The sequence below is a fragment of the Eubalaena glacialis genome, chromosome 1, assembly GCF_028564815.1.
Source record: "Eubalaena glacialis isolate mEubGla1 chromosome 1, mEubGla1.1.hap2.+ XY, whole genome shotgun sequence".
Classification (NCBI taxonomy): Eukaryota; Metazoa; Chordata; class Mammalia; order Artiodactyla; family Balaenidae; genus Eubalaena; species Eubalaena glacialis.
In genome coordinates, this window is record NC_083716.1 from 81,692,465 (window position 1) to 81,715,944 (window position 23,480).

Consider the following 23,480-nt stretch of genomic DNA (forward strand, 5'->3'; position numbering starts at 1 on the left):
CTCATACAAAATACAAATTCAGACAGCTCTGCAATCTGCTAAAACACTAAGACAGACGTTTCTTTACGTAGCATTATTTTTTTTATTGTGGAGGGTTTTCAGCTGTTTTTTAAAATGAACTTAGGTTTTTCCTATAAAAAAAATGTATCCCTAATGTAAAATTTGGCTGACCATGAGAGAGTTGAAAAATTTACAAAAACATTTTTAGCTTCTTTCTGAAGGATTAGTTCAGTAAAATCCATATCCATTCAGAAATAGGAGGAAAAGATACATTATAATTTTAAAAGAGTATTACACTTAAATACACATTCTATTAACAGGAGTCACTGCTGAGACTTAATGAGATATCTTCATATACTTAAAAGTTACTGAACTAAATAAGGCTACATATTTCCCTATGTACAGTTATGGATGGGTTCACGTGCACATCAAACATCCACAATCTGTGTTCTGTAGCACACTGACATTCACACATAAGTCCTACATACTAAAGGACTCTTCACATGTGTTTAATGATGTCACCTGGTTATTCAATTTATTTGTGCTTTTTAAAAAGCTCCAGATATCTAGATATTTGCAGGTTTCTTTAAAAGAAAAACAACAGCCTTGTAATCAGATTTCTGCAACATGATTTCTAGTGTAAGTGTTACCCTCGGTACAGAATCTCTTAGAATTTTTGTTAAAAAGCTTTCACATATTTAAAATACTTATAGAGGTTCTATACTTTATCACTGATCTGACATTCACTGAAACATCACTTCTTGATAAATTCTTCCATATGTGTTTCAGTCTTTGTGATTATCCCCTTTTAGAGTGTTCTGAGTCCAAATGATATAAAAAGATTTCTGAATGGTCAGGATACTGATAGGAATTTCTGACTCATGTGAGCTTTTGGATGTCTAAATGATGGCTACCCTGACAGAAATTTCCTTACATTCATTTACTTACAGGATTTCTCTCGTATGGTTTCTATGCTGTACAATAAAGTATGACTTCTGAAAGAGAGGTTTCCCTCATGTTTTACAATTTGTAGTGTTTCTACCATCTATGTTGTCTGATACTTAGTAAAAGTCTGACATTTGGTAAAAATTTCTCCCTAAAAGATTTACAGACTTTCTCTCCATGATGAAAGACTGTGGCTGAAATTTTCCCATACTGATGGTATTTCATAAGATTTTTGTCTCATGTAAATTATCTGATTATTCCGAAGGATAAATTCAGACAGAATAACTTCCCAATTTATACTCTTTATAAGCTTTTCCCTTTGTGTGTGTCTTCTGATGTGCAGTGAGTTTTGATTTCTGGAAAAAAGTTTCCTTACACTCCTGACATTCATAGGGTTTCTCTCCTGTGTGTTTTCTCTGATGTATGACAAAATGTGATTTCTGAGAGAAGGATTTCCCACATTCTTTACATTCATAGGGTTTCTCTCCTGTGTGAGTCCTTTGATGTAATCTGAGGACTGAATTCACGGAGAAAGATTTACCACATTCATTACATTCATAGGGCTTCTCCCCTGTGTGTTTTCTCTGATGTTTAGTGAGGTCTGATTTATAGTAAAAGTTTTTTCCACATTTATTACATTCAAAGGGTTTCTCCCCTGTGTGAGTTCGCTGATGTACTGTTAGGGCTGACTTCTGGTAGAAGCATTTCCCACATTCCCTACATTCATAGGGTTTCTCTCCTGTGTGAGTTCTCTGATGAGTTTTGAGGTGTGAATTTCTAGAGAAGAATTTCCCACATTCCTTACATTTATAGGGTTTCTCCCCTGTATGTGTTCTCTGATGTACTGTGAGGTGTGATTTCTGGGAAAAGGATTTCCTACATTCCTTACATTCATATGGTTTCTCCCCTGTGTGTGTTTTCTGATGTACCATGAGGTATGCCTTAACATAGAAGAACTTCCCACATTCAGTACATTCATAGGGTTTCTCTCCTGTGTGTGTTTTCTGATGTTCCATGAGGTGTGGCTTCTGGTAGAAGGATTTCTCACACTGATTACATTCGTAGGGTTTCTCTCCTGCATGAGTTCTCAAATGTCTACTGAGAGATGACAGGTGGTAGAAAGTTTTCTTACATTCTTTACATTCATAGGTCTTCTCTCTGGTAGGAGTTTTCTGTTGTCTTGTGAGGTCTCCATTCCGAGAGACAGATTTCCCACATTCACTGGGTTTGTCCTTTGAATGAGTATGCTCATGTATTATGAGGACAGACTTCTGGCAGAAGGACTTTCCACATTCATTGCATTTATAGGCGTTCTCATTGGTATGAGTTTTCTGATGTTTTGTGAGTTCTCCATTCCTAGAGAGAAATTTCCAGATTCATTAACGTATAAGGCTTTTTTTTTTTTTTTGGTCTGCTGTGTATATTGTCCAAGTAACTCTGAGAACCAATTTCTAGAGATTTTTCCAATATTCATTAGATTCATAGGGCTTCTCCATTGTGAATATTCCATGTTGAAATACATTATGGTTTAACATTTGGTAGAAGGAATTTCACTTGCATTATAGGTCTCTCAACTGCCTGAACTCCACTTTGTGTAATAAAGCCTCCCTTATCGTGTAAGTAAGAAGAATCAAAAGACTGTTTCAAAGTTGTAATCTCCTGATCTTGAATTATAAAAAAGGTCTCTATTATGAAACAGGGCTTTCCCATTTGGATTATGTTCTTTGGAATTTGCTCCAATGTTAGTTTTTTCACATTTATTATTAACTAGTGCTCTCTCACTTCTAGTACCCCCATCAAGACCCTTTCTTACAAAGCTTCTAATCTCAAAATTGAATTCTTGAACTTGCCTTGAATTTTTAGCTTGGCTTTCCTGGTATCTTGCTCCTTGGTCATGAGTATTCCATAGGTCTTCTACAAAGGAATCCAAAATGTAATACCGTAAAAATCTTAACACATTATTATGGTCATAGGGTGGATTCTTAGGCTTCAGGCCAATATCCTCAAATGAAGGAACTCTCAAGTGCAAACTTCCTCTATCTCAGTGGTTTAGAAGAAACATAAATAACACTAAAAACTGCTATAGCATAGGGGAAGGGACCTGGTTATAAACCCAAGTATCTTTGACACTACAAATGTGATATTAAAAACCTGGAGAAGGTTAAGCCAAAAAAAAACAAAGAACAGGGAGCAGAGAACAAAAGATATTCAAAGTGCTGCTGAACAGGAATGTGAGACTCACAGAGAATGCTGTGAGCCCATAAAGGACAATGAATAGTAAGTAGGGTGAAAATAAAAATTAGTAGACAACTGTGTTCACTGGAAATATCAGAGGAAAGATTAAATTGGATGAAGGAGCTAAAGTATAGGTCTTGTACCCACTCAAACCTAGTTTACTGTGTTAGGATTCCTAGTAATTAGTAGACTATAAACTTCCACTTTATTCCTCTTTACCCATATACAACAATCTAGATGTCAACACTAAAGTGACTTTCTCAGAACATCCATTTCCTCATGTTTAGAGGAAAATTCCTCTCTATCTAGTTGGCTTAATTTTTGCTGGTTCAGAAGACCTAGAAACACATACATCCAAAAGGAAAGATTAAAGGAAAGCAGAATGCAAGCCATCCTTACAACAGAACGAATTCCCAGTTGTAGCACCAGAGATTTTCAATGCTGACCACCAAATACTGCATCTCCAAAACAGAGTTACCTATGACTCAACACTAGTCTTATTCTGCTTTCATATCTTAGCTCCCACATCTCTGCTTCAATTTGCTACATGATCTTTAAAGAGTAATTATTCAACATTGTTCTAGAATCTTTATGGACCTTCCTATTTATTCATCTTTAAATGCTTTAAAGAAAGTGAAAGATTATGAGCAGAGGCTTGGGGTTAGAATTTCATGGCATTTGTGGGGAAAACATAAAAAAAGTTATTTGATAAGGACATGTGCAAGGTTAACTTGGATACTCATGAAATAAGATCTTATGTATGAAAGACATTTAAGAGAGCAGATGAAATGAAAATTAGCATGTGTTTTGGGGCCACAAGGAAAAATAAGAAGCAGGGCTTCCGTGGTGGCCCAGTGGTTAAGAATCTGCCTGCCAATGCAGGGAACACGGGTTCGAGCCCTGGTCTGGGAAAATCCCACACGCCGCGGAGCAACTAAGTCTGTGCGCCACGACTACCGAGCCTGCGCTCTAGAGCCCGCGAACCACAACTACTGAAGCCTGCGCGCCTAGAAGCCCGTGCTCCGCAACAAGAGAAGCCACCGCTCGCCGCAATTAGAGAAAGCCCGCGTACAGCAATGAAGACCCAACGCAGCCAAAAATAAATACATAAATAAATAATAATAAGATGCAGTAGGCAACAAAGCGCCAGACTAGTTCTTGACAGAAAATGAGGTGTATTTTGTATCAACTCCAAAATAATATAACTGATGAAAGGCATAATGATTTGTAACCTGATTTCAGAGTTTAAAGAGAGAATAGGAAATTAAAATGGGTGCTGAAAAAACTAAGGCATTTTGTTGTTAATGAAAGGAGGAAAATGGCATTTGAAAAAATTTATAAGACAGATTTTAAGATTATAGTTTCATACTTTAATGGCAAGGAGTAACTGGGGATTCTAGAAAAGAGACAAAATGAAAGTTTAAGTCAAAGTTAGTATATAGGGAAGAGAAGTAAATCTATTTTAAAAATGTCAAGCAAAAGAGAGAATTTAGATGGAGAACAAAAACTGGAGTTGTGATTTATGTTGCTTACATATGCAGATCAAGTATCCTCAATCATTTCCAAAAGTATAGGACATTTAAAAAAGAGATTCCTGAAAAAAAAAATTTCAAAAGTCAAAGGCACCAACCTCCTCACAGGTTATAATTTCTAACTTACCAGGGTAGTTCCGACGTGGAAATTCTACTTCTAATATCCATGGCTCTTTTCCTTGCTTCAACTTGAAGACTGCATTTGGCTTATTCACACAATAACCTATTAATAGAAAGATAAAGAAAATAATACAAATTGCTTGGAATACAGCAACTCTGAAGGATAAGGAAATGCAGTTTAGGAGCAGAACAAGGAAGGTCCCACATAAGCTTGGCAAATTTAGATTGTATCAGTGGAGTGCATGGGGACACAAATAATTTTCTGGTACCCAAAATGGATTCATCAACTTTGACCCCTAAAACAAAGCTAATATTCAACCCTATACGGGACGTAACAAATTCCAGTAACTGAGAAAGGAAATGCAAACTACTGGGAGTTACAGATAGGGAAGATTTCCTCACCCACTGAGATGAGGTGACGATAGTTCTCCTGCATCACTTCCCTATACAGGGTCCTCTGAGCAGCATCCAGCAACTGCCACTCCTCCTGGGTGAATTCCACAGTAACATCCTTGAATGTTACTGGTCCCTGAAACAACATATTTCAGTTAAAACTGAAGTGATCAAAATACAGTACCATCAAAAAGACATGTGAACTGTTAATGTGCTAACTATAGTATTTATTCTGGAGAGTTAGATATACTGCCACCCTGCTTTACACATATATAAAATATTTGTTCAGTATATATTTACTCAGATATCACTCCATGCCTGGAACTCTGCCAGAGATGCAGAGATGAATGAAAGCAACTATTTTTGTCATCAGGGAGCTTACATGCTGACAGGGAGGCAAAGATTAAATTCTTAAATGCAATATGCATAGCAGGTGCTAGGACAGAAGTATGTACAAGATAAAAGATGGTCACAAAGGATGGCCAAGATGGTGGAGAAGGAAGACTCTGAGCTCACCTCCTCCCACAGGCACACTGAAATTACAACTATTCACAGAGCAACGATCTCTGAAAATTATCTGAAGAGTAGCAGAAAAGATTCCCCACAACTAAAGATACAAAGAAGGAACCACAATGACATGGGTAGGAGGGGCAGAGACACAGTATAGTCAAAACCCACACGCCTGAGTAGGTGACCCACAGATGGGAGGATAATCAAAATTGTAGAGGTTCTCCCTAAGGAGTAAGGGGTCTGAGCCCCACATTGGGCTCCCCTGCCTGGGGGGTCCTGCACCAGAAAGACGAACCCCCAGAACGTCTGGCTTTGAAGGCCAGTGCGGCCTGAGAGCCAGAGTGCTGCAGAAAACAGAGACTCCACTCTTAAAGGGCGCATGCAAAAATCCGACACGTTCCAAGTCACAGTGCAGAGGGAGTAATTTGAAAGGAGCCTACCTCAGACCCACTTGCTGATCTTGGAGAGCCTCCTGGAGAGGCAGGAGGCAACTGGAACTCCCCCTGGAGACACAGACACTGGCAGCAGCCATTTTGGGAGCTTGTTCTACCATGAGGACACTGGTGCTAATAGGAACCATTCTGGAGTCCTCCCTCTAGCCTATTAGTGCTGGAGGCTTACATGCCCACCAATGGGCCATCACGAATCACAGGACACTTAAGGCCATGCAGCCAGCCACGTTGGGTCCCAGTCCAGGCACCCCACAGGCCGTGCAGCTAGCCAGGCAGGGACCCAGCCCCTCCCAACAGTGGGCCGGGAGCCACTGCATGAGGCAGGGCCTGGCTTCCAACAGGGCTGAGGGTCAGCCCTGCCTACCAGTGTGCCCGCAATAGTCGGCCCCGCAACAAGGAAGGATTCATGTAGCCCACATATAGGGAACCCGTAGAGCTTATAGCTCTGGTGATCAGAGGGGAGTATACTGCTGGGCCTCAGAGGACATCTCCTACATAAGATTACTTCTCTAAGATTGGGAAATGTAACCAACCTACCAAATGCATGGAAATAAAAACAGAGGATTAGGCAAAATGAGGAGACAGATGAATATGTTCCAAACAAAAGAACAAGACAAAACCTCAGAAAAAGAATTAAATGAAGTGGAGATAAGCATTCTACCTGATAAAGAGTTAAAATATCTTTTATGAATATAAAGATGAAAACCTTTAACAAATTACTAGTAAATCAAATCCAACAAAATTTAAAAAATAGGTTATAATCTACACCATGACCTTGTGTGATTTATCCCAGGAATGCAAGAGTGGTTCAACATACAAAAGTCAATCAATTACAGTAATAGACCAAAGGGGAAAAAGTAGAAGATCATTTTAATTGATGCACAAAAAGTGTTTGACGAACTTCAACACTCTTTCATGATAAAAACACTCAGTAAACTAGAAATAGAAGGAAATTCCTCAAAATGATAACATTTTTAATCCACCTCTACCCCAGGTAATAGCATACTCAGTAGTGAAAGACTGAAAACTTTCTCCTTATGACCAGGAACAAGACAAGGATGCCTGCTTCTGCCACTTCTAATTAACACTGTACTGGAAGTTCTAGCCAGAGCAGTTAGACAAGAAAAAGATATAAAGGCACCCGAATTGGAAAGGTAAAAAAAACAAACTATCTCTATTTGCAGATGACATTAATCTACATATAGAATATCCCAAAGAATCCACAAAAACAAAAACTAATAGAGCTCATAAACAAAGTCGGCATGTTGCAGAATTATAAGATCAACCCACAAAAATCGGTTGTGTTTCTATATATACCAGTAATGAAAATCCAAAAGAGAAATTAAGACAATTCCATTTAATGTAGCATCAAAAAGAATAAAATACCTAGGGATAAATTTACTCAAGGAGGTGTAAGACTTATACACTGAAAACTGCACAACATTGCTGGAAGTATTAAAGAAGACCTAAATAAAAGAAATGACATTCTGTGTTCATAGACTATAAGATTTAATATAGTTCAAGTGACAGTACTACTCAAAGGAATCTACAAGTTCAGTGCAATCCCTAATAAAATCCCAATGACTTCTGCACAGAAATGGAAAAGCCAATCCGCAAATTCATATGGAACTGCAAGAAGTCCCTAACAGTCAAAACAAAATTGGGAAAGAAACAAAGTTGGAGGACTCACACTTATTTCAAATCTTACTATAAAGCTACAGTATCAAAACAGTGTGATTGGCATAAAGATAGACATATTGTCCAATGGGATAGAAATGAGAGTCTAGAAATAAAGCCATACATCTACGGCCACCTGATTTTCAACAAGGAAGACAAGACCATTCAATGGAGAAAGAATAGTTTCTTCAACAAATGGCACTGCGACAACCAAATGTCCACATGCATAAGAATGAAACCTGACGTCTACCTCACCCCATATAAAAAAAATTAACTCAAAATAGATCATTGACCTAAATATTAAGAGCTAAAACTATAAAACTCAGAAGAAAACATAGGAATAAATTTCCTTACCTTGAATTTGGCAATGGATTCTAGATATGACACCAAAAGTACAAGCAGTAAAAGAAAAATAAACTGACTATCAAAATTTAAAACTTTTATGGGGACTTCCCTGGTGGTCCAGTGGTTAAGACTCCATGCTTCCAATGCAAGGGGCGCAGGTTTGATCCCTGGTCAGGGACCTAAGATCCCACATGCCATGTGGCATGGCAGCCAAGAAAATATATATATAAATAAAACTTGTATGCATCATAGGATATTACCAAAATAGGAAAAAGACAACTCACAGAATGGAATATAATATTTGCAAATTGCATATCTGATAAAGGTGTATTATCCAGAATATATATAATATACTTACAATTCAATAACAAAAAAGATAACCCAGCCAGAAAATGGGCAAAGAAATTGAACAGACATTTCTCTAAGTTATACAAATGAGCACATGAAAAGATGCTCAACATCATTAGTCCTTAGGGGAAATTCAAATCAAAACCACAATTATACCACTTCATATTCACTATGATGGGTGTTTTTTAAAAAACAAAACAAAACCAGAAAATAACAGGTGATGGGGAGGTTGTGGAGAAACTGTAACCCTTATATATTGCTTGTGGGAATGTAAAACGGTACAGCTGCTGTGGAAAAGTTTGGCAGTTGCTCAGAAAGTTAAACATACAAATACCATACAACCCAGCATACTTGTACACAAAAGTTCATAGTGGCACTATTCACAACAGCCAAAAAGTGAAAACCACCTAAATGTCCATCAATGGATGAACAGATAAACAACTGTGGTATAAACATACAATGGAGTATTATTTTGCCATAAAAATGAAGTATTGATACATGGTATAGGGTGAATGAACTTGGAAAACATTATGCTAAGTGAAAGAAGCCAAATAGAAAATGTACATATTATATGATTCCACTTATATGAAATATCCAGAATAAGTAAATGCACAGAGACAGAAAGTAGATTGGTAATTGCCAGAGGCTAAAGGGAGAGGGACTAGGTAATGACTGCTTAATGGGAATGGGGTTTTCTTTGGGGATGGCAAAAATGTTTTGGAACTATATGTTGTAGTGGTCCTACAACATTGTGAATGTGCTAAATGTCACCTAACTGTACACTTTAAAATGGTCAATATTATGTGAATTTCACTTCATTTAAACCAACAAAACCTTCTAACAAAGAAATCTTCAGGTCTCAGTGGTGAATTCCACCAAACATTTAAGGCAGAAACAATACCAATTATATGCAATCTCTTCCATAAAACAAACAGGAGAGAACCGTTCTCAACTCATTTTTGAAGCCCACGTTACCCTGATACCCAAACCTAACAAAAGCATTATCAGAAAACTACAGTGGTGGCTTGCACCTGTTTGTACCAGATCAAGAGTGCTGATTGTCAAATTTTGGGCAATTGATTAACATCATTTTGTAGCTTGAAATTAGCCACGGCAGGGGTATTTATACCATAGAAACTGGTAAACAGTACAAACCAGATTTCTCTCCCAGTCCCCAAAATCTGATTAAACATTTACCACCATAGTGACTACCAACCAATATCTTTCATGGTTATAAGTACAAAAATCCTCAACAAAATATCAGTGAATCCACTACCTGATTTCAAGACTTATTGCAAAGCTATATTAATTGTGTTACTAGCAAAAGGATAAACACACAGATCATTGGAACAAGAACAGTGTACAGTAATAGAACCACACATATAATTTTGATAAAGCTTCAAAAGAAATTCAGTGGATTAGGATAGTCTTTTCAAAAAAATAGTGCTGGAACAAATGGATTATTAAGCAAACTCCAGACTTTCACCAGTCTTTTCTTTAATGTCCCTTTATCTATGCCAGATCTAATTCAGGATTCTATATTGCATTTAGTTGTCATGTCTCTTCTGGTTTGTGACAGTCTTACCTGTTTTATATGACCTTGACAATTTTGATGAATACTAAACAGATACTTTTTAGAATGCCCTTTAATTTGGATTTGTCTGGTGTTTTCTCTCTTGATTAGACTGAGATTTTAGGTTTTGTGGGAGAATAACAAAGAATGCTTCTTATCACAATATATCAGAGGGTACATGATATCACGGGTGATGTTAACCTGGATCACTTTTTAAGGTAGTGTTTGCCACTTTTCTCCACTGTAATTATGTTTCTTTTTCATAGTCTATTCTTTGAAAGCAAATCACTAAGTCTAGCTCATAATCGAGAAAAGAGGGAATAAGCCCCACCTCTAAGAGGGGACAGAATCTAGATATATTACTTGGAATCCTTCAAAGGGCTCTCTTTTCCCCATTTATTTATTTATTCAATCATTTACTTATATCAGTATGGTCTCAAATATTTAATGCTTTGGGTTAGAATCCAATACCATGTTATTTATTTTGTTGCTCAAATTGTTCCAGCTTTGCCATGAGAAGCTCTTTCGGGTTGGTGCCCATGTCCATTTGACGTGTCCCCATCACTCTGTTTTTGAGCACTTCCTTAGTTTCTGATAGTACAAAATGCTCTGGACTTATTTTGTATTACCCTCGCCTCAGCCCCAGAATCAATCAATTTCTCCATGGAATTCTGGTTCCTTTTATTGTAGAATGATATTTAGAAACCAAGATCTGTGTGCTGGGTTTGCTCATAGCTACTGAGGTGTCACTGCTTATAGGCCCTCTCAGCAGACAGTTAGTAAATGTATGTTTGCATATTAACTCATGTTTATACACGTATCTTTAATTATTTCTGTATCTATCATATACGTGCTAAGTTAATATGTATTAAGATAACATATATACATGTGCTTTTCAATAAATGGCACTGGAAATAATGGGCATCTATATATAAAAATGAACCTTAGCCAATAACTTATACTTTATACAAAAATCAACTCAAAACCAATTATAGACCTAAATATAAAATGTTAAACTCCAAAATTTTTTAGAAGAAAAGTCTTTGTGACTTCGAGATAAGCAAAGACTTTTTAGACATGATACCAAAAGAAACTAAAAAGAAAAATTTGGAGTTCATCACATTTTTGTGAAAGACACTGTTAGGTGAATGAAAAGAGTAGCCACAGATAGTGAGGAAAATACTTGAAAATCACAAATCTAACAAAGCATTATACTTGTATCCAGAACATATAAAGAACTCTCAACATTCATTAAGAAAACAACCCAATTTAAAAATGAACAGAAGATTTGAAGAGACACTCACAAAAGAAGATGTATGGATAACAAACAAGCACATCAAAAGATTTTCAGTATCATTAGTCATTAGAAAAATGAAAATTAAAACCATAATGGGATAGCAATACACACCTATCAAAATGACTTAAAGAAAAAAAAAACTGAAATACCAAGTGCTGACAAGAATGGGAAGCAAGGGACTTCCCTGGTGGTGCAGTGGTTAAGAATCTGCCTGCCAATGCAGGGGACAGGGGTTTGAGCCCTGGTCTGGGAAGATCCCACATGCCGTGGAGCAACTAAGCCCGTGCACCACAACTACTGAGCACGTGTGCCACAACTACTAAAGCCCGTGCGCCTAGAGCCCGTGCTCCGCAACAAGAGAAGCCACGGCAATAAGAAGCCTACGCACTGCAAAGAAGAGTAGCCCCCGCTTGCCACAACTAGGGAAAGCCTGCATGCAGCAACAAAGACCCAATGCAGCCAAAAATAAAGAAATAAAGAAGAAAAAAAAAAGAATGGGAAGCAAGTGGAACTCTGATACATTGTAGTAAGAATACAAGCTACTCAGGAAAACAGTTTGGCAGTTTCTTATAAAGTTAATTATAACAGTACCATATGACACGGTAAGCACATGCCTAGGTATTTACCCAAGAGAAATTAAAATCTGTGTACACACAGACATCTGAATGCAAATGTTTATAACAGCTCTTTTCGTAATTGCCAAAAAAACCCAGTAACAACACAAATATTTTTCAGCTGGTGTGTGGGATATACACATACAACTGAATACTATTTAGCAGTAAAAAAAGAACTACTGATATATGCAACAGTATGATCGAATCTCAAATGCATCATGCTAAATGAAAGTAGGTAGTCTCAAAAAACTACATACTATGTGATTCAATTTACATGACATTCAGGAAAAGGCAAAACTATACAGATGAAGAATAAATTGGTGATTGCTAGGAATCAGTGATGGGGAGACTACATAGAGGGAACCAAGGAAATTCTGAGGTGATTAAACTGTTCTGTATCTTGACTGTGGTGATGATTACATGTCTTTATGCATGTGTCAAATCATTGAAATGTACATCCAAAAAAAGTGAATTTTGCTGTAAGTTAGAAAGTAAATAAAAACAAAGCACAAAACAAAATCCACTTCACACCCATTACACACCCATTACTACTCTCAAAAAAAATAAGACCCAAAAAACAAAGAAAATCAGAAAATATCAAATACTGGCAAGGATGTGGAGAAACTGGAGCCCTTGTGCATTGCTGGTAGGAATGTTAAATGGTCCAGCCACTATGGAATATAGTATGGCACTTCCTCAAAAAAAATTAAACATAGAATTACCATATGATGCAGCAATTCCACTCCTAGTTATGTATCCAAAAGAATTCAAAGCAGGGACACAAACAGATATTTGTACACCAATGTTCATAATAACAACATTATTCACAATAGCTACAAGGTATAAGCAACCCAGGTGTCCATCAACAAATGTAAACAAAATTATGTACATTACATAAGCAAAATGTAATATATACAAACAATGGAATATTATTCAGCCTCTAAAAGGAAGGAAATTCTGTGACATGCTACAACATGGATGAACCTTGAAGACACTGTTCTGAGTGAAATAAGCCAGGACAAATACTATGTGATTCTACTTATATAAGGCACCTAGAATAGTCAAATTCATAGAGACAGAAAGTAGAATGGTGGAGAGTTCTGGAGATGGATGGTGGTGACGGTTGCACAACAATGTGAATGTACTTAGTGCCACAGAGCTATACATTTAAAATTGGTTATGATGGTAAATTTTGTTATGTGTATTTTACTACAATTAAAAATAAATAAGTCAACTATACTTTAATTTTAAAAAAGAAAAATAAAAGAAAAAACAAACCCCCCAAAACACACTAAAAATAGCTATACAAAAGCATCAAATATTAACTTACGCACTAGAATTTGAGAGGTAAAGATCCAAGAAAAAAGTGAAATTAATTATGATAAGTCTTATACCTCTGGTTAGCATTTTCAGGGCATTTTCAAATTTCATAGCCAGGGCAAAAATGTAGAGCAGAAAGCAGCTCAGAGCCAGCAACTCTAAAATAAGCATAAAGAAACAAATTCTGAATAGAAACAAATTCTGAGAAGCAAAGGAGAAGTTGATCTTAACCTTAACAATGAGAACAAGCCCCTAACCTAGTGTTTTCTAAAATCAGAGATCTGAGAATCCAAAGGTGAACAAAGGATAAAATTCAGAAGAGACAAATATTTCAAAAGACAACAGAAAACCACAACTTATTTCATTCCTGGGGGCAAGTAGGGAAGAGAGGAGACTGGTTCAACTTTTAACAAACTTTTAATGTTTGCTTATGGTCTTGTGTGATGTATTAGCATCCCTAAGAACCCTGGTCACAAAGCAAGTCAACACCAACTTCCCTTTTGATACTACCTGGTGACTGAGTGGGAGTTTCATATTCAAGAGATCCCCAAACATAAGCTTAGTATCTGTAGAACTTTTTTACTTCCAACCAAATGTCTCAAAGTGGTCAGTTTAAGTTGGGGAAGCGGTTTCTGGAACCAAAGGAAAGCTCCATAATTTATATGGATGCTCTGAAATACAAACACTCACCATTTCCCCCCCACAGGCCTTTACTGAGTGCATGGCCACAACCCTCCAAAGGCTGGGAGCAGAGCACCAGGGCAGGAAGAGATGTCTCAGGTGCTTAAAGCTCTACAGGGCAGCAACTCCTCAGTCACCCAAAAGAAAAGCTGGTGGCTAAGCTAAAAGCACATCAGTGGAGCTTTGGTGGTGTTCACAACCCAAGCCCTGCTGAAGGGAAAGCCTTGATACTGCCCTCAGTCATGTGAAGCTGGTGGTGAACAGTACCTCACTAAAGCCCAGGGCCATCTCAGCTACATATTTGACTTAGCGAGCAGACAGAGGAAGGGACGTGTCTTTTTCTGGAGGTATTATTTACTTCAATCCCTACTGTACTTTTTTTTTTTTTTAATTATTAGCACCTTTAATTATTATTTATTTATTTATTTATTTGGTTGTGTTGGGTCTTCGTTTCTGTGCGAGGGCTTCCTCTAGTTGCGGCAAGCGGGGGCCACTCTTCATTGCGGTGCGTGGGCCTCTCACTATCGTGGCCTCTTGTTGCAGAGCACAGGCTCCAGACGCGCAGGCTCAGTAGTTGTGGCCCACGGGCCTAGTTGCTCCGCGGCATGTGGGATCTTCCCAGACCAGGGCTTGAACCCATGTCCCCTGCATTAGCAGGCAGATTCTCAACCACTGCGCCACCAGGGAAGCCCCCTACTGTACTTTTATACATAATGTCTAGCACATAATAAAGAAATAGGAGACATGCAAAGAAGTAGAAAATTTTGATTCATACTGAAGAAAGGAGCCTATTGAAACAGACCTACAGATTAACCTAGATGTTGGGATTAGCAGATAAGGATTTTAAAGTAATTACACTAAAACTGAATAAATAAAACTAAATGACCTAGTGAAAAAAAATTGAGAATATAAATGAAATGATGGGGAATCTTAGCAGAGAAAGAAAAACAAAAGAAAAAACAGGAATTTTTAGAACTGAATGATACAATATCAGAAGTGGATTCTACAGGCTTATGAATGAAGAGAATTGACAGAGCAAAAAAAATATTTCTATTTCAGTAGAAATATCCAAACTAAAGGACACACACACACACAAAAAAACCCCAAACTAAACAGAGCATCTGAACATTTAGGACAATATGTACATATTTCAATGCTGTTGAAATTGGGATTTTAGAAAGAAAAAGAGAATGATGCAAAGAAACTATCTGAAGAGTGAGTTCCAAGAATTTTAAAAAATGATAAAAGGCAACAACCTACTGGGCATATACCCTGAGAAAACCATAATTCAAAAAGAGTCATGTACCAAAATGTTCATTGCAGCTCTATTTACAATAGCCAGGACATGGAAGCAACCTAAGTGTCCATCAACAGATGAATGGATAAAGAAGATGTGGCACATATATACAATGGAATTTTACTCAGCCATAAAAAGGAACGAAACTGAGTTATTTGTAGTGAGATGGATGGACCTAGAGACTGTCATACAGAGTGAAGTAAGTCAGAAAGAGAAAAACAAATACCGTATGCTAACACATATATATGGAATCTAAAAAAAAAGAAAAAGAAAAAGAAAAAAAATGGTCAGAAGAACCTAGGAGCAAGACGAGAATAAAGATGCAGACCAACTAGAGAATGTACTTGAGGATACGGGGAGGGGGAAGGGTAAGCTGGGACAAAGTGAGACAGTGGCATGGACATATATACACTACCAAACGTAAAATAGATAGCTAGTGGGAAGCAGCCGCATAGCACAGGGAGATCAGCTCGGTGCTTTGTGACCACCTAGAGGGGTGGGATAGGGAGGGTGGGAGGGAGAGAGAAGCAAGAGGGAAGAGATATGGAGATATATGTTTATGTATAGCTGATTCACTTTGTTGTACAACAGAAACTAACACACCATTGTAAAGCAATTATACTCCAATAAAGATGTTAAAAAAAAAAAAGGCAACAACCCACAAATCTTTGTCATCCTTCAAAAGGGATAAATGCAAAACAAATCATGCCTGTGTGCATCATGGTCTAACTATTGAAAACTAAAGATAAAATGAAAATCTTAAGCACAGAGGAAAAGAACACATTATATTCAGGTGGATAACAATAAGATGAAGACTAGCTTCTCATCAGAAACAACAGAAGCCAGAAGACAAAGACATCCTAAAAATGCACATACAAAGAAAACTCTCAACAAAGTTCTATATCCGGCAAAATATCCTTCAAAAACCAAGGTGAAATGAAGACATTTTCAGAAAGACCAGCCAAGTAAATTTGTCACCATCAGTGCTGAAATAATAAATGAAATAATAAAATGAGTTGCTTAGGCTGAAGGGAAAAGATATCAGAGAGAACCCCAGACCTGTAGGAAGGAATAAAGAGCTCCCAAAGCACATATGTACATAAACACAAAAGAGTTTTATTTACACACACACACACACGTTTCTTTAAAAGATGAATACTGTTTAAAGCAAAAATAACAAGTATTTGGGGTTAAAAATGTATGTATAAGTGAGATATAAGACAAGGACCACAGGGTGAGGAGGGTGTAAAGAGAATTATACTGATAAAAGTTTATTACACTGTTCATGAATACAGTATTTGAAGACACCATTATTTTAATGGTGCATGTTGTAATCTCCAGATTCAGCAATAAGCAAAATAACACACAAAAATAAAGCTTCAAAGTCAACAAAGGAGATACAATGTAATACACAAAATACTCAAATACTCAACCCAAGGGAAGTACAGTAAATCTAATTAGGATAAAAAGAAATATAAACATACTAGGATAAAAGATATCTTAAAAAGCAGCTAGCCCCAAACAGACAAACTTATTTCAAAGGTGTGACAAGTTAACAGGTGAATTTTCAATAGTACCAGTAGTAGAAGACAATGAATGCTTTTCAGTGTTTTAAAAGATAAGAACTGTCAACCAATATTTCTATACACAGTGAAAAAGCTCTTCGTGGATATTTCATATAAAGAAAACTGAGAAATTTCCACCAGCAGACCCTCACTAAAACAACAAGCAAGCAGAATAAAAACAATAACTATAAAGGATGTTTTCAAACAGCAGAAATTGATGGCAGCAGAACTTGAGAGATGCAAGAAGGAATAAAAAAGGCTTTCTAATCTGGCCAAAATGCCTAAAAAAATCCAATTATCTGCACAAAATAAATTTTTCCAAGAGTAGGTCGTGATGACTGTACTTAAAACTACTTCAAAAAACAAAAAGGCTCACTAAAAAGTTATTTCTTTTGTTCCAGACTGACCATTCAGCAGTTAATTACAGAGCATAAGGTAAGAAAAACATCATGTGCCACACCTGAACGAATGCTGGATAAGGAAATTTTCATATATAAGGTATAAATGTGTTCAAGACTGACCAAAGCAGAACCGCAGAATAGGTTAAATTTTTCTACAGTCTCTTTCTTTCCACCATCAGGCCTAAAGGCTATGATCTCTAATTAATAATAGATAATGTCCACACTGAAAATTTATGGTATAGTAATAATAACAACACTTCAAAAGTTGGCTGTGAGGACTATGTAAGATAAACTACGTCAAGTGCTTACCAAAGGGCTGGGCATTTAATTAATTGCTAAATATGCTGTTTTGTTTTTAAAAATTAAGTTTAAAAAGCAAAGAAATGGTTACCACAGAATTCAGGATTCCTTTTCTCTGGGTAATGGTGGGATGAGATTAAGGAAGGGCATACAGGGGCTTCAAAAGTACTAGTAATTTTCATTGCTTAAGCCAGATATGGGATACAGTGGTGTTACTTAATCAGTATTCCCTAAATTATACATATACATTATGTACATTACTTGCATAAAGTATGATTTTTAAAATATTTAATGAACCAATAAAATCAAAATTCATGTCTTCTACAGCCTACAAAGTCGTATATATTCTACTCCCTTCCACCTCTTAGATCTTACCTCTTACTGTTCTCCCCCAAGTTCACTTCTCTCTAGTTTCAGTATCCTAAATACTGTTTCTGGAACATGCCTCAGGGTGTATGCATTTGCTATTCCTTCTATGTAGTATGCTCTTCCTCCAGATTTCTACCTGGCTCTCTCTCATTTAATTCAAGATATTCCTCAAATATTACCTTTTAGAGTGGCATTCCCTAACCAACTTATTCCCTGTTCCTCACTTCTAACACTCTGTCCTCTTAAACTGCTTGAGTTTGCCTCTGAGCAGATACATCAGAAATATTACTCAAATGTTGACACATTTTATTATTTAATATTAAAAAATCACATTTGTTAATATCCTTACCAATCTCATCAGAAAAGTCTTTAAGTATCAGCATTTGTCAACTTCACAAGTTTTCCAACATTCTAATTTTCACTTGAAAGCTCAACTTTTAATATTAGCAACAAATACTAACAGTTATTTTCCTTGAAATGACAGGCTCACATCACTCATTGTTGAGAAAATGTTTGAATACCGTGTGAATACCGTTGTTTGTCTGCCAGTTGCTCTTTCACATAAAAATGATATTCCATGAAAAAAAGTGGCTAGGTGAGCTCACAAATCAATCACACAAGTGCTTTTCCTCAAGACAACCAACCATCATACTTCAGTATGCCGCAAAAGTAATTTAGGTGAACTTCCCATTTCATCCCACTGAATATTAAAAAGATGTGTACTCAAGGGTCAAGATTTAATAACATTAGTAACTTTTACTGTTTCATCAAGGATATCCTTAAGTAAAGGTGGCAGTTTTTTTTTACTACTGCAGAGGAATACAATGTCATTGGTGTCATCATCCTGATGTATGCCAGATAGGCAGCAATCTATTGCTTTTACACCATCAGTGCTAATGTCGTCAGTGTAAAAGGCAATTTGCATCTTGGTATTATGTTTTGACGTCACAAACCCTCTGAAAGGGTCTTGGGGCTCCCAGACCACACCTTGGAACTGCTGTTGTATTCAAACAGTATTTTCCCTGAAGGTGATTTTTAACGATTTCCACTTTTCTAATTTTTTTTTTTTAATTTTATTTATTTATTTATTTATGGCTGTGTTGGGTCTTCGTTTCTGGGCGAGGGCTTTCTCTAGCTGAGGCAAGTGGGGGGCCACTCTTCATCGCGGTGCGCGGGCCTCTCACTATCGCAGCCTCTCTTGTTGTGGAGCACAGGCTCCGGACGCGCAGGCTCAGCAATTGTGGCTCACGGGCCTAGTCGCTCCGCGGCACGTGGGATCTTCCCAGACCAGGGCTCGAACCCGTGTCCCCTGCATTGGCAGGCAGATTCTCAAACCACTGCGCCACCAGGGAAGCCCCACTTTTCTAATTTAATATATAGGCTCTCTTTCATAAAATTCACTGAAAACACACACACACAGGGTGAAATAAAGTAAGAGGTAAATAAATGACTCACCCGGAACTTGTTCATTTTCTGCTGCTATTGGAAGGTATAGAAACTATGAAGTCAGAACAGGGAAAGTTGAAAGACAGAAGTCATAAGAGACCTTATCTTGCAGTCAGGAATCACCTGTGAGAAATTTACATACAACATTTTAGTAAAAGATAAACCTCTGGGAAAATCTCTTTGAGCCATGAGAAGGAATAGGAAGGACCATGATAAAGGAGTACCCACCTGTCCACTGATGACTCTCATATAATCTTGATGAATCTGGGACATTTTTGAATCTAAACATTTCTTTCCTATTGGCTGTTTTGAAAATTATATGTCCATTACTAAATAACGCAAAAGAATATAAAACTTAAACGTCCAATAATAGCAGATTAGTTAAGCAAGGTATATAATATATATCCAAAGTATGGAACCCTATGCTGACATTACAAATGATGTTGAAGAGAAACATCTATTGATATGGAAAATCTTTTAAGTTACATGTCATAACAATTTTTCCTATTGATATTATAAACCCCACAAGGTTAGAAAGTCTTCAGAGCTCTCGAAAATAAGATGTTTCATCTCTAAATTTCAGTTTCTCCAAAATCACTTCTCCAAAAACCCTATTTTGACTAAAATATGGTACAGTGACAGGGAGGCTTCAGTTCTATGCTAAGCTCTGCTATTAACAAACCTAGTGACTATCTTAGTTTCTACGCTATTATCTTTATTTTTTTTTAACATCTTTACTGGAGTATAATTGCTTTACAATGCTGTGTTAGTTTCTGTTGTACAACAAAGTGAATCAGCTATACATATACATATATCTCCATATCTCTTCCCTCTTGCATCTCCCTCCCACCGTCCCTATCCCACCCCTCTAGGTGGTCACAAAACACCGAGCTGATCTCCCTGTGCTATGTGGCTGCTTCCCACTTATGCTATTATCTTTAACATGAGAAGGAATTAGGTAATTTTAAACAATCATGTACTATTCTGATTCTATAAGTCTTCATTCAGTACCACAAATCCAACAGAACCCCAGAATTCACTGTCCCCTCCAACCCTGGGCTGGGGCCTAGGGTAAAATGTAATTAGGCCTTGATGAATTCTGACATGGCCATCTAAACTGTTGACACTAACACAAATATAACTTCTAAAATAACAATTTGGCACCATAATCCCAAAATAGGCACTTCACATGGGGAGCAAAAGGTAACTAGATGCCAAAATGCCGAGGTCCTTCTCACATGCAGAAGAAACCACTTCCAGCTGCCCTGGTGCTTACACGATGCCTACTTACTAAAGCCTGGATACACCATCCAATCAGAGGCATTATGATATCACCTTCGTAATATGGAGCATGGATGAAATCGCAGTTTTCATCTTTAAAAAAGTCTGTCCCCAATAAAGATGTTTAAAAAAAAAAAAAAAAAAAAGTCTGTCCCATTTCCCCTCTGGCCTGGATAGGATTCTCAGCTTCTCCAGTAAAACTTAAAATTCAGGGTTTCAACTATGGTTTAAATTCACACGTGTAACAGTCATCTGGGTATAGAGACAGGTTAGAGAATGCAGGAAGGGCCTTAATTAACCTTTTACACAGGAGTTCTAAGGAAGCCTCAAGAATTATTATTATTATTTTTTTTTTTTAGTGAAATCATATATTTATTAACTCCTTGGTTCTGTGTAGTCTCCACATATTTGTACCTTTTAATTTTTCTCTCATGTAAGAGAATTCATTAAGAGAAGCAGGCAGGTGATGGCAAATCAACTTTTTAATGAAGTTCTAATCCTGCTAATTCCACTTTCATTTTGTTTGGATCATGGCGAGTAAGTACTTTAGGTCCCAGAATGGCAATAATTAGAGCTCCATTTGGAGCTGTGATCAAGATGGCTAGAAAAGCTATTGTCATCACATCCTTCGAATATGGTTCCAAATGGGGTGCACTGATTCTTGCTCTTTCTAGAGCCAGAGGACCTAATACAGCCTACATTTAGAGGAGAAAAAGATGAAGCCTCAAGAATTTTTGAAAACAGAATACTACATTGTACGATTAGGTCCACTACACTCTACTCTGGTGGTGCTCAGGGACAATCACTGGATTAAATACAACCCAAGGCTGTGGATTTTAGGGTGGGAAACAGCATGAAATACAGAGTAAAACAAATCCCTGCTAATGATGGCTAAGCCAGTTTCTCTCTCTGAACCTTCAGTACTTGTATTTATTAAAATGGAGGTGGTAAATACGGATTCAAAGGATGGTTATGATGATGAATATTATTAAATGAGCCAATAATGAAAAGAACAGCATACCTTTTAATGAGAAAAGCAGCTCACCTTTATTGAATCCTTATCGTACTTTATATGCACTACCCTATTCAATACAAGAAACGACCCTAAAGGCTATTATAGTTTTACAGATGAGTATCCGAGTCGTACCCAGATTAACCTGCCCATTTACCGGCGGGCGCTGGCCTTGAGCCCGGGCCCCTCAGGCTTTACAACCCACGTCTCCAGCAGCCAGCGCCGCCCACGCGCCAGCGCCGACGTGACGGGTTTGGCATCCACGTCACAAACGGCTGTTCTCGCGCGCGTCCGTCCCGTTAAGCCCGGCGCCCCAGGCCTCCTCCAGCCGCCCCTTTCACGCAGGTCGAGAAACACGGCTTCTGGGGAGGAACCGCACTGCGGACAGCCAGCCTCCCCGCCAGGCCCCCTGCCTGGCCTCCTCCCCAGTCCTCCTCGGAGGCCGGTCCGGCGCTCAGAGTGGGGGCGGCGTAGGCGGCTGCCAGGGTCTCCGACTCGGCGCGGCCGCGGAGACCGGCTTCCCCCCGCCCCCGGCCTAGCGCCCGCACCGAGGCCTCCGACACACCTGCAGGAGCTCGGCCTCAGCTCCCAGCCCGCGCAGGTTCCAGGCCCCGCCCTCCGCGGCGCCGAGCGGACTGGAGGCGCCTGAGTCCTCTCGCCGCCGGGGAGCGAGACGGAGAATGGCGGCTGCTGCGGGGAGGTGGAATTGCTCATGCGCGGAGCACTCCCGCGCCCCACGCAGGCACTGCGCGTCCCGGGAGCCTCCCGGCGCCTCCACTTCGGATGACGTCACGAGGGTCGGCTTCTTCCCGTGGTCCGAGTGTTTTCTGCTGGCCTGGTCCTTTCCTTACTCGCAGCGGTACCGGATTAGAACTGGCCACCGGCTTGAAAGCAGGAAGCTACCTTGAGGTAGTGCGATGAATATCGATAGTAACCGAAAGATAGTACTCGGAACTAAGTACAGTAGTACATTCAAAGAATAACACCCTGTAACAGCTGACTTTATTTTAGGAGTATTAGCTTTCAGAATTATGGAAATGATACATGAAACGTGATGAAAACGTGAATAAGCTAAAACAGAAGACAAGTCACACACATCCCACTTTACAAAAGGAAAAAACTTCGCTTAATGTTAGGTGCACACTCTTCTGAGATTTTTACTCAAATTTTACGCTAACGGTATAATATATTTTGACTATCACTTCACTAAGGACTATATACTGAATGTATGCTGACTTTCTGATCTAACTTTATGACATCAGTTTACTCTGGGCCAATAATAGAAATGTCTCCTCTCAAAGTAATTACAAAAATACTAAATTTTTATAATAAAATTAACTTAAAAAACATGTGGAATCCATATAGGGAAAATATATATACATATCTGAATAATGTGTGCACATGTGTGCATATCTGTATACACACACACACACACCCACCAATATCCTGGGTGGGAGGTGTTGGGGAAATGATTAAAAATAGTCTCTTGCCAACCCAGAAAATCCTCTCCACAAATGGAGAAAGAAAAAAGTATTAATTATTATTAATTATTATTAATTATTTTATTAATGAACTAAGCATTAAACTAGACTGCAATGCGCATTCCAGGCAATCTGCTAATGAGTTTGCAGACAGAAATATCACACTTTTATGTAGCCAGGCAGCTACAACCCTTTCTATGTACTAAGATAAGAGAACTTGACAACACCATTTACTACACATTGTTCATCCTAAATTCACACGGTAATTGGGGTGGCCATTTCTATT

At 38.1% G+C, this 23,480-nt stretch overlaps 1 protein-coding gene across 1 annotated transcript; it reads right to left on the minus strand.

The window, feature by feature from the left end:
- Positions 1-1,142: 1,142 nt before the first annotated feature.
- ZNF25 (zinc finger protein 25) lies at positions 1,143-22,414 on the minus strand. Its single transcript, XM_061182016.1, has 6 exons — positions 22,279-22,414; positions 19,430-19,543; positions 5,235-5,361; positions 4,840-4,935; positions 2,796-2,859; positions 1,143-2,301 (listed from the first exon to the last, which is right to left on the minus strand). Exons 2-6 carry the CDS (start codon positions 19,442-19,444, stop codon positions 1,218-1,220), a joined length of 1,386 nt encoding a protein of 461 aa, XP_061037999.1. The 5' UTR covers positions 19,445-19,543; positions 22,279-22,414; the 3' UTR covers positions 1,143-1,217.
- Positions 22,415-23,480: the final 1,066 nt, after the last annotated feature.